This window comes from Neodiprion lecontei, chromosome 4, assembly GCF_021901455.1.
Source record: "Neodiprion lecontei isolate iyNeoLeco1 chromosome 4, iyNeoLeco1.1, whole genome shotgun sequence".
Lineage (NCBI taxonomy): Eukaryota > Metazoa > Arthropoda > Insecta > Hymenoptera > Diprionidae > Neodiprion > Neodiprion lecontei.
Window position 1 is genome coordinate 16,460,195 of NC_060263.1, and position 16,402 is coordinate 16,476,596.

The 16,402-nt window shown below is 39.9% G+C and overlaps 2 protein-coding genes across 3 annotated transcripts in view; one reads left to right on the top strand and one right to left on the bottom strand.

Moving 5' to 3' along the window:
• Nucleotides 1-16,402, bottom strand: part of LOC107220668 (protein kinase C-binding protein NELL1) — a 78,393-nt gene that overhangs the window by 37,987 nt on the left and 24,004 nt on the right. The window lies entirely within an intron of this gene.
• On the top strand, nt 789-2,641 carry LOC107220686 (cuticle protein 19-like). The gene is made up of 2 exons (XM_015659369.2): nt 789-921; nt 2,011-2,641. The coding sequence occupies exons 1-2, from the start codon at nt 910-912 to the stop codon at nt 2,410-2,412; spliced, it is 414 nt and encodes a 137-aa protein (XP_015514855.1). The 5' UTR covers nt 789-909; the 3' UTR covers nt 2,413-2,641.

The window sequence follows — 16,402 nt, forward strand, 5'->3', positions numbered from 1 at the left end:
AGAAATGATACAATTATAATACTATTAAAAGATTGCGATCATACCACGCGATCGGCGTTGTTATACATACCCATAACATCGTAAAGTGTGACTAACTAAACTCTAAGCAATAACAAAAATCTCTAGTAATCAGTAAATAAGTCAGGCCATTTCTTTGTACACAAGTATTATCCACATATATGTATATTATATAAACAAATTATTATGCCACACATAATCGTGTCATTAGACTGCTCAGATTTTAATCTCTCCCATTTTTTTCTCTCCCTCTTTTTTCCTAAAGTTTCTACAGTTTATGTAAATGTTTAATACCGCGTCGTTACATCATAGAGTGCACTGTTATTATAACACCGATAGCTGATTGATTTGAAAACGCAATCGGCACCGACAATGAGAGACGAGGACAGGTGGGGGGGGGGGGGGGGGGGGAGGGCGAAGTATTGTAGAAAGAGAGAGGTGGTCATAATTCGTAATCGGGACACAGTAGCCCGGTTGTAATAGTTATAATTATTATTGCCCGACGCTTGACGTTCCGCAAGAGCAGTTATAATGCCGAGGAGAGTTTCACGTGGATAAAACTTTTTATCGACTAGGTACTGCTACTGTACTGCTGCTGGGCTATTGCACTCGGCGACTTACGAAGCTGACCGGTATGACGTTATATTCGCACTCTCAATTATTTACCCGATATATCCAATTCCACCTCCTTCTATCCCGAAATACGTACCGTAACGTAACAATTGGACAGGTTGCTCAACCCCGGTTGTTTTCCGCAGGACCCCCAGACACGCACCTATATAAACTACGCTCCTATCCGACATGATCGTCACAATTCATTAAGTCGCTACACAGCAGTATCATACGTTTAATCGACAGTGATAATTCGGTGATATTGTAGAACCCGAGAACATGACGTCCAAGGTAAAGATACTTGTTGGCTTCTGATACCGTCTGTTTTTTAATCAAATGATTTGCAACAGTTTTTCTCGCCCTTGAAATACATGAAGCTAAAGCTATAAGCCAGAGTTAGAAGGAAAACGTGTTGAACTTTTTGGAACTAGAAAAATCCTGTTTAATTATATCCTCATAATTCTATAAAAGTTCACAAAATTTTATGTTTGAACTTCACTAACTTATTCGAACGTTAGAACGTTTGGCTGCTAATTCTGGTTATTGGCTTCAGCCTCGGTTGAAAAACACATTCTCGCGTCATTTCCATGAACGCTTGATCAAATTTTACCGCTGACTCGTAAGGTTAAATGGTAGGCAGATAGTGTTGAAACAAAGGTTTGAGAAGTCTCGCCGAAGCTGATCCACTTATAAATCTATAATTGAAAGAGTCTTACAATTAGTGATCCGGGAAGAGATATTAAAGCACTACGAGGCTGAAGTTAGTAACGATAACGTACTCAAACGTCGAGGTAAAAAATTATTATTGTGGAATTTCCGAATGGCTTTCAGGGTGTTGACTCTTCGAAATATATGAGTATGTTTTGTTTATCACAGTCTACTAAATTTCGGTCAATCCTAAATGTGCGAAGTAACGATTTTTCCTAAAGCTGCGCGGTTACTCTAACGTTACTAACTTCATCCTCATAAGGCACTGAACTTGAATTCTGAACACTTCGCAACATTAAAGACATCGGAGAAATCAGATTACTCTACAATTTCTACACTATAAAAAATCCATAGTCCTTGTTCGTTTCCGACGAACAACAGCTTACTTCAAACGTGAATGAATTGTACCGAATCATTACAAGTGTCGTCATTCTAACTTGGCAGATCTTTGTTCTATAACGTTATTGTTTCATCGCACTGTTTTGACCTGATTGTAACAAGTCCCATAAGCCCCCGATCACGAAACTCTCGACCTTAAAATAACGAGCTCCAGTTTCGATTTGACAAAAAAATGGATAAATCAACATCGAAACACTTCCAAGTCATCGGTTTATGCAATATCCATTAACGCGCGATAACTTGACACGTATTTTCCTATCCTTTCATTCGCAGATGATCCTTATTGCGGCTGTGGCGATAATAGGAACGCTTATGGCGGTGGATGACGCATCGTGTCACAAGGCGCATTCGCACCAGCATTTCCACGGTCCCGTGGTAGGACCGCACCATGAAGTATCATGGAAGGGAAAGCACGGTCACCATCACGTCGACTACGTCGCCCACCCGAAATATGATTTCGGATACGGAGTCGAGGACCACCACACGAAGGATTTCCACAGCCAAAAGGAGCACCGAGACGGAAAGAACGTCGCTGGTGAATATTCCCTCCACGAGCCGGGCGGCAACGTGAGGACGGTAAAATACCACGCCGACAAGAGTGGATTCCACGCTGTGGTCCACAACAGTAATGGAAACGATCACTCCGGTGGTGGACACGGTCACCATCACCACTAAGAATTCCAAACTAAAAGAAAATCAAGACGGCGATGAGTCGGATCGCATCGTCGTCAATTAACTCACGCTGTTCAATGATCGTACGATAATTGTTGTGATGTAAATATACCCGCGTTGTTGATTGTTTTTGCTCTTTTACTCTGTATATAAATCGTTGTTATTGTACAATTGTACCATCGAGATCAGTAGACGACTGATCAATAAATTGTTACCGTTTTTTCTTCTCTGAGATGAACGAATTATTTATTTTTTTTTTTAATCCCCTCCCCCCACAAAGTTTCCATTACTATTTACACATGTGGGTGTAATTTGTGGCGTTCCTCTTTTCACTCCGAAGTGAGTTGTTAATAGTGTTAATGATTAATAAAATTAGTTTCGGAGATATATAAGGTCGGCCGGTTGTGTGTGTCAGGCACAGCTAGTGCACACTCGAATCGAGAAGAAACCGGAAGTTGAGCGTTCAGCGTTGAACACACCCTTCCTTCGTGGGCAGGGAACACCCCCGTTCAATACTTTCTTATACCTATAACGAATGTCTAGTATAGAATATCGTTCTTTCGTTCGTTGCGTAAGTGGGGAAATACCGTCTCTCTTCTTATATTTCGACGAATCTCCTTTTCTGCGTTGCAAAAATTGTATACAAAAGTATACACGCAGTTAGTACCTGTGTACAGAGAAAGGGAGACAAAGATAGAAAGAGACAACGAAGGTGAACATTTCCTTGAATTACGGATAAATGCCACCTATAACTACCCAGCCCGCCACTTTGGCGACAAAAAAATATCGATACATGGAAAATTACGAGCAATTTATGAGCACTCGTAATAATCAATTTCCGATTTTCGAGCTCAACCGGTCGAGTAGAAATCAGCAATTTTGAGTGTGGGGGTTCAGTTACGTAAGTAGTCAGCCCTCGCTGCTAAAAAAATATGATGATAAGAAATTGAAAATACCAGAATTATGAGCTATCTATGAGCTTTTGGAATAATAAAATTCCGAATTTTGAGCTGAAACACCTGGGTAAGGTAAGACAGTAAAGGAACGGGAGAAATTTTTTTTTGTAAAATTACAAAATCATTAACTATTTATGAGCCTTTTGGATATACTTGTTTCGAATTGATACCCACAACCCCCAACGACTCACCCTTTAAAAACCCGTTTCTGCTAGGAGAGAACCGGTATTAAAATCAACATATTTGAGAAGGCTTTGACTGGACATCGTGGTTCTGATTTTTTATTTGCACCCACCCCTCGAAACCCGTTTCCGCGAAAAGAGAACTGGACTTTAAATCGACGTATTAGCAAAATCTTTGATGGTAGAATATTCTGTAAATTCCAAGCAGCCTTGATTTCTGAACTGCAACCACGGATAAAAACAGAATTCCGAAATACTTGCTCATATCGTAAGTGAATTAGCTTCGCAATTCGTCGAACTCAAAAATTTATGCTCTTCAGATATTTTGCAATTCGCAAGGTTCCAAGATAAAGCGACCTGAATTTTTTCAATAATAGTTTCATTGCGTTATGTACAGTTGACCTTCCGTCATCATCCATTAATCTCAATGGTAGTATTTTTACATCATCTTATGACGTGATCGGAATTTTCCATCCATAGAACGTTGAAATTCATGTTGAAGTTCAAATTCATCCGTTTGTCAATCCGAATGTAGTTACTGTTGATCCCAAGTGTGTGACACGCAATTACATCGTGAAAATGTATTTCATCCATTTTGTGATAAGGAAACTATACCGCGTTTCACATGAATGAATTCAGCTGATTTTCAAGGAGATTCTCTATTCCGAATATATTTTCAGCATAAATAAGCCATCATAGCCGACATTTTTATAGCGATACAGGCAATTGTGATCAAAAAGCTCATTTTCGTTTTTCAGAGCAATTTCATTCTTTTATACATAGTTACTAGAAAACCAAAACAATACGGGTCTCTTCACAACATCGTACGTGGGACAGTCCGTGCCAGATCGCCGAGTTTTGTAATTCACCATTCATAATTCAATTGAAACTTTTTCAGGTGGTTGTAGAACCTTCAAAGCACTGAATTCTCAAAAATAGCGTCTTTCATACCAATTTGAACCACTCGTACCCTTGAGAATTTGATTTTCGTATAAATCGACGGCTGTTGGTGTAAAAAGTTTAAACACGTGACTGTGAAAAGATAGAGACACAGAGAAAGTTAGAAAAATCGTTTTGAAAGCGAGCGATCGTCCCAGATTGATGATAGGTAGTATTAGATTGAAATCAAATAGTGTTAGATTGATACAAAAAATATTCTATAGAAGTATACAGAGCATTTTTATTTTTTTTTTTTACATTGTACCTGCACACGTTTGATATACATAAAATTTATGTATTTCTACTCCAGAATTAAGTGAATTGCTAACGAGGATATAGTTTTTTTTTTTATACGTACTAGCTTTTTTCACCACCACCATATAATTCGGTAATTTGGAATGACGAAAGGGTGCAACAAAACTTTGTAACGTCATTTACATACATTTCTTAATATTCTTCTGATGAAAGAGCCGAATTCTTTTGATATTTATTTAATTCCGCAGTGGAAATACGTACGTTGTATCTGGAAAGCGTGCCAGACGGCGTTGTGGCCGGCAATGTCAATTTTCTTGCAAATTTTCAACTCTTACGGCTTTGCTCACTTTCCGCGATTCCCAGGATCACAGTTTTGCTGTGTTTTACGTTTGAGGACTATGTTTTTCCCGATTTTCTAATTTTTCTAACGGCATAAGTTTCGGTAGTTTTGACCCTAGGTAACCCTAGGTAACGGGGGGAGGGGGTGAAAATACACCCCACGCGAAGTTAAGTTTCCCGCCGCAAGACAACAACTTGCGTTTTCGACACGAGAAACTCACAAATTCAATTTCATTAACCGAGAGTAAAAAAAGTTTTTTGTCCCACGTGATTCTTTATTAAAAAAAACGAAGAAAATGAAACCCTGCAGGACCATGAACGATGCGATGTACCCGAGAGATGGAATTTACAAGATTGGAGCTTTTTTTCATCCCCCCTTACTGAAGTAGATGAAAAAAAAAAAAAAACAATAACGTTATCGTTTTAGGGCTAAGAACGATCCGTGAAGTTTTCAGGTTTGAAACGTTATAAATTTTAACTTCGGTGACCAACTGCGAAAAAACATATTTTCAACTTATCGGTGGCAAGAGCTGACGTCGCAATTTTCGCTCGATTATAAGCCATTGATTATTATTGAACGCAGAAAACCGTAATTATTCAAAAATGCCTTATTAAATACTTTCCATGGTTGTGTAGATTGTCAGCCTTAATTTATGGTCTGATTCACCCAAAATATGGTGGTCTTTACCATTTAAATAGTCGCAATGACGTTTTGGATGCTTTATTTTCACCTTAAATGAAGGTCAAGGGCAATTTTTTGAATTGTTTAATTCTGTGCGTATTTAATGCATGTAATGAAAACATGATGTCTCGTCAGCTCATAATTCAGCGTATATTGTACTGTCAGAAATTTTTCAAACATGTTGGTTTTAAGACTAGTTCTCTCACATCGGAAACGGGTTTTTCAAGGTTGGGTCGTTGGGGGTTGTAGGTATCAATTTGAAATAAGTATGTCCAAAAATCTCATAAACAGCTCGCAATTTTCCAAGTATCGATGTTGTTTACCCGAAATGGAAGGGTTACAACATTAATAAGAATTGTCCAAACAACAGTAACAATCACGAGATGATTATGATGATGATGACGATGATTCTCGGTAATTTTCCCAATTTGTGGAAAGAAAGGCTTCACTTCTCTCGCTCTCTATCTCTTTATTTCCTGTATAATTTCATTATTCCCATTTCATTCATTACCTTAATACACTGATGCTTACAGCAAAATCGACGACGATTATATTGTTATGTTATTAATAATCATCCTCGTGATATCTGTCTGAATTATGTGAAACTCATCAGCGCCGATCATAAAGTATAGGCAAGCTGCGAGTCTAATACAACCAAACAACCGAACTTTGAGTTTCGAATTACGAGAGAAGAGGTAGGCAGGTACTTGGGTGGTTATCGACACTTTGTGCTAGCCAGCGACTAACGATCAGTGGCACGTGCCGTACGCTCCGAAATTCCCGACTAGCTAGCTTGCACCTCGAACAGCCTGAATATTTAAAGATCTATCGGGCGTACAGTCAAGTCGAAAACAATATCCAGACGAGAGAATAGTAATGGAATAAATAACAAGCAAGTGCTATCGAGGTTGATCGAGTTGAGTTTGGTGGAAGAAAAAATATTATTCGGAACAGCAAAACAAGAAATCAACAGATTTTCGCGCTGCAAATAACGGATAAAGCGCTCTGTATTTATCAGGGACTTTTCATCATATAATTCTATTCTTCCTTCCTTGGCTGTGAAAAAAACTTTACCGTACATCTAATTTCAATAAATCATATCCATGGTTTCGTTTGAATTGATTAATTGACATGGTCGACAGCTTTTTTTCGTGCCAAGAGAGATAGATAGTTGTTGGATAGAACTGATCAGAACTTAATTCACTCGATAAATCTACCCCACTGTTACTCAGTTTTTTCGTCGTGCCAGACTTTCGAACGGACTGTACACCTGATAAAACTTTAACAAATCTTGTTAAGGAACTTTCAAGCCAAGGGTCCACCTTCCATTATTCCCCCCGGTAATTGATGTGCGAACGGCGAAAGAGGATCGTTAATATTCAATCAATGATCGGTGGAGCAATCTCAGACTCGAGTAGCAGAGTAGCCATCAGGGTAAATGTGATACTGGAAATGGTTCAACTGTTATCTCAGATATTTCAGTCATTACCGGCAGCAGTCGCTGAAATATTTTAATCAGAGAGTTCCGGGCGCGGATCGAAGGAACTAGCGCTGTGCGATTAATCGATTAATTGTTTTTCCCATCAATTAACCGACGGTTTTCATTCATATACCGATTGACCTGCAGAATAATTGTGAGGCAACTTCGATTAATCGATTAATCGAAAAAACGAGTAATCAAAAAAGTCGATTAATCGAAGCTGCCGATTAATCGATTAACCCCACAGCACTAGAAGGAACTCTGAGCGCATTGACGCTGCGTCAAGTTGTTGGCTGACCCTACACGGACCGATATCACTGCGCACTGAGATTGTACGCGATGCTGCTACTACTTATTTCCAGCTGCTGCGGTGCAGATTTTTGTATCAAATCCTGAATCGCGATCAAGGACGAAACATCAACCATAAAGTGACTTTCACAAGGTAAAGGAAGAAGAAAAAAAAACTGGAGCTTGGTTAGCCGAGCCAGTTTAACGGATGGACGACGTTTTAAAGAACATTTCACGACACGAAGCAATCGAAGTGAGTGAAGTAAGTAACGAAACCGTTTGAATGCCTCATAACCCTAGAGAACGTATGGTAATCGCTTGGTCTGTCATCTTCTTAACCGCCTTGCAACGAGACTGGCAATCGTACTTTTTCCTATTAGTATAATAATCAAAAAATTATTGGGGACGGGGTTGTTTTTCAACGTCTGTCTGCCATTCGTTCCATAATTCATACAAGTTTATTTCTGCTTACCGACAGATAATACACATGTACGACTAAAACGATGGTTAAGGTTAAAGACATCGATACATTTATCCGCCTAACGTAAGTAACGTCCAAGAAGTTTGTCCAGCCAAGTATATGTATAGACGAGCAATCAATACTTTTCACTGATGGAATTGATCAATACTCTAGCATAGTTTCAGCGTTACATGTGCCTGTCCTTAAAGCAATTAGGACAGCAATAGCGAGGATGAGGTTGAATTATTTCTTTCCACTTTAGCCGTTTCGATTTTCGTTACCGCAAAGTTCGTCATTTCGCGGTAGCTTCTTGGCCAATTATTATCCTCCCGAATAGATAGGCTTTTTTCTTCCGCGGTGCATCGATATCTCATTCCGTGAATTTCTCAAGGCACACGCGTACGCAGTCCACCGTGAAGGTGCGACAGACGAAACACATTCGTGCCGTACAGGAATGTGAAAATCTTTCTGTAGGCCGTGACAGAGAAGTGGGGGCCGCCATATTGTCTGGCCACCCCGCATTGCGCCAGTGAACTCGGAGAACCACGAACCAACCCCGGCCCCAAGCCCCCCACAACCACAACCACCATCCATCCCCCCCTTCGACCCTCGAGGAGTTTATATATTACCAGCTAACTACCATCCATCCCTGCATGCGTTGAATTTCACTTACTGAATCTACACCATCTCATGCACAGGAATCGTCTTTGATGGAAAATCCGTACAATGTGCATCGTGTATTTCAATATCGGTACTGGGACCACCGTCCGTAAGTGTCGCAACTTGCGATACAAACGTCTACCATGTATTCCCTCTACGGTGCTGCTTTAATCCTCTTCAATTCTTCCCCAGTACAATGTATGGCTTAACCATCGATACTGTAACAGATGTGTGAATCGTGGAAAATCGTTCAAACGAAAGACTTTGGGTGTACAGCCAATATTTGTTCATATTGTATGATCACAAACCGTTAGAAAGCCTTTTATAAAAGTGAATCGATGCGCGGGATTTGAAGACCAGAGAGTTCTTATCTCTTTCTCTCTCTCTCTTTTTCTCTCTTTTTAAACCGATCCATTAATCAGCGTCATCATCCAAGGCTCGCGAAATTGAGAAGGAGGGAGTCAGAACTTCCGAGTGTAGCCGCTGCTGGCTGCTGGTTGAAGAGTAAACAAGTGTGTAGAAACTACACAATAGATCCTCTTATATATAATTGTTCAAACCCTTCGTTTTGCCGGCAGTCGACTGACTGGTTGTGCATTTAGCTGCCGCATCCTGGCTTTTGTGTTTCGCACATAATATATACCCACACAGCTGCAGCGTGGCACGATCATTCAAACTACGATCCACTGACGATGAGAGGAAAATATGTGTACGGTGAATGCATGCAGGTTGCGAGAGGTCTTTGGAACCTCGATAATAATAGCTACTCTTACTGTTCAAAACACAGTAGTCAAGTGTTGAGCACTTCTGTATGCTCTCGGTGTGATTTTTGATAACTTATATTAACCTCGAGTCAAGGTTAAAAACAATTTTTCGTCATGTGTTTGAATTTCCTTCAGTGTATAAACTTCTCCGCATCCTTTTGCTTCACTTTTACGATATTGAAGTAACACATAGTTTCCTTCACACAACACTTTGCTCCGTAGCAGAGTTTGCCGCTGAATTTCAGATGATTCTAAAATCTCGAAACTAGTATTTTCCTAAAAACTTCGTCGTCGCATTGGCGTTAGAAATTCCGACCTCATACTTGATTTACTAGATTGTTAGGAATGTTCCTCTCGACTCAGCAGCCGCAAGCAGGCCTTCAAGTCTGGTGGTAACATAATTCGGAAATGGCTGCAGCACGCTTATGCCATGATCCATCCGCATCACGCAGACAGTCGGCTTGCCCAGTCAGTTGTTGTTGAGGGTCTTCACCTCTCTTGGTTCGTTCGTCTATCTTTTCTTCTTTCTTCTTTTCTTTTCTGTTCTGTATCTGGTTCCAACCTGCTTGGACAGTCCGCAACTTCTCTCTTCATGTACCATCTTCTTCTGTCCATTCCGAACAACGTACGCTTCCTTTCACTAATTGATGCTCGTACCGTAAATTCTCCTTCTCTATTCTCTTTTCCTTATTCTTCCATATTTCTCGTGGCGAAGTAGGAGTAGGAGTAGGAGGAGGAGGAGGAGGAGGAGGAGGTGGAGGAGGAGGAGGAGGAGGCTGATGTGGAAGAGAAGGGGCGAGCGAGCCCGACCCCAGCACATCGTCCATTCCATTCTACCGGGAGCAAATTGATTTTCTTGGCTTAAAGAGGAGGGTTCGGTTTCCCCGGTTGGAGAACAGACATTCAACCCCGCCACGCGAGTCGCTCTCCAGCAACGTCCCCGCGGCAAGTAAGACCCGGGTGAGTCGAATAACGGCGTTGAAGACGAGTCGGTAACCTTTAATAAAGCCTCCAGCTTGAGCAGCCAACATCAGCCAAGAATCTTTGAGATTAAAGCCTGTCTTTCCTCTTTAGCCTCCTACTCCTCCTTCACCTTCTCCGCCTTCTCCAATTCGCCAGCACCATTTCCTCCACGGCTTTGGATTAAAAGACAAGATCTGTTAGCGGAGGCGAATAAATCCGTGAATATTGAGAGAGAAAAATTTCTCATCTCTCTGCAGAATCAATTATAATACACCTATACTGTTCCAATTTTCAATCTTAAACTAAATTAAGCTTCCGAGAAATCTACCGGGCGCGTTTTTGAAAATCTGTGCGGATAGAAACAGAAAACGACAGAAAGAGGATCAAAGAGAAAAATGTATGAATGTGCGTGTATAAATCCGCGCACCGCAACACTCCATACCTAGTTCCTACATCATCCATCAAGCGAGGTTTTGGTTTACTTTTAGCTATACATGCATACATACATATGCGGATGATAGCATACGTATACAGAAGTAGAGAGAAAACACCTCCGGAATTAACTCTCGCAGTTTTACGATCCATCCATAAACCAACGTTCTTGTTTCGTGTTTATTACACGTCACCCTCCCCCTTCTCTTCCGCCACCTCTTTTACTTACACATGCACACAACAGTTCTTCGACTCTTAACTCATTTAAACAACTTCTCTGCTGTAATGATTCCGAAGAAAACTCGGCACCGGGCTAACCCTCGTCTATAATTAGAAAAAAAAATACCGCGTGCCGAAAAGGATGGGGAAAGAAAAAGAAAGACAAAAAAACAACACAGAATTAAACAGCCAACTTATAATTTATCGCCGTGACTACCGTTTTCTTTCATAATCACCATGCGTATACTTGCATAATAATATTTAAACACGCCTAATATACAATATCATGACGAGTGTATACCTTGCCGTATATCGTCATCTACAACGGCCATAAAATTATAGTAGACAAATTCTAAATTCATCATAGTTGCAGGAAGGCAAACGATGACTGGATAGGTACAATTTATACAAGGACTACCGAACCCGACGAGGTTCGTGAGATATGACGATCACTGAAACACTGAGAGAAGAAAACTCGAGACTGTTTAGCAAGTTAATTAGTTCGATTTGATTTATGACTCGTCCTAATTTTCACTCCTTTTACCAATTACCGTGTAAACTGTAACTATTCAACTTGTACATTTGATCTCCACCCACAACTGTTGTCTTTATACACCGTTATGTATGGCTATATAGAACGAAATTTAGTCAGTTGTTACTATAGGTGGCCAAGCAAATACACTATAACGTTATACCATACCGTACCGCAACACCGTGACGCAGGTGCTGGATGTGAAATACATACGTGGAGTAAACGTAGGCATGTAAAATTGAAAATGAGTGCAGCATTGCGCACGTCCTTTCACCTGCGCAACCCCTGCTGGCGCTCACCGGTTTCCCATTCCCCCTCTTGTTTTTAACCCATGGTTCCAACCTCTCAGCATTTACACTCACAATCAGTACCGAAACCCTTCGCATATAAATTTAAATCAAACGGATCGTTTCTCTCCTCATCTTTCGACAATGCAAGTGTTATCATTTTCGATCTACCCTCAATAAAGTTATAATAACAGTTCAAGTTGATTGTGTACATAGAACATAGATACTGGGTATTATTGTAAGATCCATCATGCACAGGAGATAACGAGCTTGTAATTTTAATCATGTGCTGAATTAGAATTTTTGTATTTAACATACGTATCAAAGGATGCAGACAGACGTTGGAGACGTTAATCTAATTCGATTTGTACCTTGAACGATGACTTAGAAAATGCCCACGCGACAAACCGGCGTCAAGTCTACCCCGTAACCCATGAAGCGCGAAAACCGAAGGAGGAAAATAAACGTGCAGCCGTGCAGGAGGGTTTTCAGCAGGCACTCATTCCAGCCGCGCTGTCACTCTCTCGTTATAATACAGCGCCACTGTAACCGAACGATGCAGGCACGCGTCCGTTGCTTACAGTACAGCACGAGTTGCGTGCAGCGCGTGTAAAAGCACTTGAGCTTGCGAAGAGTCTCCTCTTACTCTTAGGACGTACAATATAAAGAAAGGAAGGAACGAACCTGCAGCTAAAAAGGTCTTCTAACCAACCCCCGGGTCTTGTTTTTTCCACTTCGACGACCCCCGCCAACGACGGACGAACGAACATCGGCGTCATGTGGCAACTGGACGAGGAACGCGTGTCTACCTGCCGGCTGCCTTATACGTGAACTCATAATACGGAATGCAGGCGATTATGCTATATTCTTATAGAGGAGGGGGAGTATCTTAGGGTTATAAAAAGTTAGCTGATTTTGGGTGCAAATAAGAGTGGCCACGCTGTTAAGCGTAAAGTTTCCCACCTGCAGTTGGTTCAAGACACTGTCTGACATACTTGAGATATAATAAATGTAACTGTGTAACCAACTTGAACATTCAATTTTGTATCAATCGGCGCCACGTCGGTTATTCTGTGTACCCTTATTTGTCTACAGAATTTGCCGTCCTTCAGTTTAAACTACACTACCTCGATGATGTTTCATATTTTCGTCAAAAATGCCTGCAGGCAAGTGCCATTAGGCTTTTAATTCTACTTTGGGAATACGTTTCGTAAGTTTTCAATATCGATCTTGTCGACGATTCGAGAAGAATTCTTTCGTGTAATCGAACATGAGTATGGTTGTACGTAAGATTGCAGGGAAGACGGTACCTGCAAAAGGTATTAGAAATATCTATAATTTCGCTAAAACATAAGTCGTTCAATTTATTACATATCTTACATACGAAAGGATATTGAATTCGTTACAACAGCGGTATAGCATGGAGTGCGATAAAGTGTTACGCCTGTATGTATAGAAAAGTGTGGTAAAGCACAATTTGGTGAAATTCCAGGTCGCAGCCTAGTTGGCAGTGTAACAACGACGCGAGTGCAGCCCGAAAATGGCAAAGGAAAGGGTGAAAAAATAAGAAGAGAACTAACGATAGCTGAGGTAGTAGTGCGGCCAAAAATTCAAGGAGATGGAGTACCAGAGAATATATGACGGAAGAGTTGAAACAGAGGGAAAATAAAAAAAATCTCTCTGCACCATGAAAACGAGGGTAATGGAACTTGAGGTTACAACTATATTAACCCTTTGAGTCACAGTGGTGAGTATTGTTAGAAAATATTTCTTTGCGGTTTTTTTGCTATTTCCGATTGTACATTAATAGGTTTTCAATACTCGAGAGTAATTGTTGCGATACGATGTAAACTATTAGTGTTAGAAACAAATTGGTTTAAAAAAATCGTGAAAATTTAAGGAATAATTCATTTCCGAGAAAATTACTCCTCTACACTTATACATGTTTTACATAAATTATAAGCTTCTGGGGTCGCTCATTACAAATCCGAAGTCGGACTTAAAAAATTGAAAATGGCGGGTCTAATATAATGGATTAAAATTTCAAATTCGATTAAATCCGGATACAAAACTCGCTCTGAGGGTTTTTGGGGCCGCTGATTTCGAATCTGTAATCAGATTTCGGAAATTCAGTTTGGCGAATCCATTCAGTAACCCCGAAAACCCCTGCATAGAGTTTTTTGACCGGATTCGACCATATTTGAAATTTTCGTCCACCGTATTGGATACACCATCTTGAATTTTTTAAATCTGATTTCAGATTCGTAATCTGCGACTCCAAATTATCTTGTTATATAATAATGTGCGACTCAAAGGTTTAAGGGGATTTGGAAATCTCACCCAAACAACAGGAATATATTTGAATTTTCAGGATTCGTTTAATTAGTATTGACAAGTGATGTCTTTGAATTTTAAGTTTTTCGATCGTTTCGTTTTTGAAAAATTTTTTAGTCAAAGTCGGGTCTTACGTACAGGCTTTTATAAGAATCACGAACAAAAGTGTGGTAAATGCGGTGAAAAAGGTAAAGTGACAGTAAGAGATTGAAAAAAAAAAAAAAAACAGTCCGAGTATCGTAGAATGAAGCATTCTGAATAAATACGTGAAAACGAACGAACATTTGACCATCTAATTTACGATACACACCTCATAATCTAAAAAAAAGAACTCGGCAACCGTTTTAGGTTAGGTTTAGATTAGGTTGCGCGGTCGTTTCAACTCAGCGCATGTCATTTCTACTGCGCACGCGCCGTGAGACACGTGATCAAGCATGTAGCAAGGGTGGCAACTCTAGAAACTACACACACTATCGCCAAGTTTTCATTGAAATTTCCATGAGCATTAAAATGAGATATTCGCGGTCGGTTATCATCAAATCTATTTGTATCGATATGTAATTGGAAAATATCAATATACGAAATGTTGGAAAAGAGTTAACGTGAACATTTACGCACTGGTACTTGTCACGAAACTTCGTCCAAAGAAGTTGGTACTGCTTAGGCTCTTACGTGTACAAGCATACGCTCCTAAGCCTCTCTATCACAACATGCAGAGTAGATGGTAACGAATTCTGATTGCGTCGTCGTGCTTAATCCTTATGAAAAATCGTCATCACAGAAAGAGGAAGAGAAAAGGAAGCAGAATATATTTCAGGTGAAAAAAAAAATAAAAAAAAAAAACCAGAAACAATAAGTAAAGACAGAAAATTATAAAAAGTAAAAGAGAAAAACGGCTGATTAAGGGATGGGACAATTTGGAGCGCTACGACCCAGTTAAACCCTTAACATCTCGTACCTACAAACTGCACTGCAGCACGTATCCCGAGGCTCTCGTCGTTTCCATGCAGACCTCTGATTTTCACATTCCAGAAAGTGTACATACGTACGTATGCCTAGGTACCTATGTACAAATCGTTGATTGTAATTGGAGCTTTGCGATAATTAAACAGAAGATTGAATCGAGCGAAAAAATGAGAGAAAAAACACGTTCTTGGTCACGAGGTTCATCTTAATTTCAGTTTTTAGGTTCAGTCTCACGTTTTTTGTTTTTCTCTTGGCTTCACCTGCACATCGCCACCGTATATTTAGTTGTTAGACTTGTTCTCTGGTACCGTTTTTATTTTATTTTCTTCTCTCTCTTTAATCTGTGCAGAGCAGAACAATTTCTCTCCGATTATATTAGACCTCTTTTATATGAGCATCTGGAAAGGAGGGGGGAGGCAGTTCTGCTTGAGCCGACTATCGATCAGCATTCGTCGTTTATCCGGGAACGAACGAACCGTCGAATCAACCAACCAGGCAACCAGTCATAGGATACAGGATAGGAATAATAAAAAGGTCGAATCGCGTATTTGGGTCAATTTGATTGTAGTTTGATATCGATTGCACCCCCTCAAACTGTGCAGCGCACACCTCACTGCGATTATAGAGACATGTTCAATTGCTTGGTACATCATTATTGTCTATCATCACATACCTATATTTACCTGTATCACGAATATTAAAAAGGCTTTACAATTAGTCCGATTCAGAATCTGCCAAACTGCGAAAAGAAAAAATCATTCTCAGGGTTGCATGTAAAGATAGTTTGAACTTTCTACAAATATGTATGTTTCACCGTCACAAGTAAAATTCGACCCTATTCTTTTCGACGAGAAAAAAGACCACATTTTTATAAATACTCGTATTATTCCAGTTTAAAAAGTATTTGTAATAGTGTTTCAATTTCTGTATATGTATTGCTGAAAAAAAATATTTAAATATTAACCTTTAAAGTGAAACACGGTGTCTTTCGTGCTCGCGTGATTTCTTTGTCATGTGTATATTTTGTAAACAAGCATGCACGCGACTTTCTCGTTTCTACGGAAAAAAAAACCCTAGGGACTATTGTATCTTCAACTAGAAGCCTTAAAGAACTTGCATGAATTTTTTCAAAATTTTTGTAGCTCATTAAATGGCCAAAATAAAGGCCAGTTGCGAAAGACCCCATGTTTCACTTTACGTATAGTGAAAACCATTTTTCACTTTAAAGGTTATGACGTACTAGCTGAAGAATAAG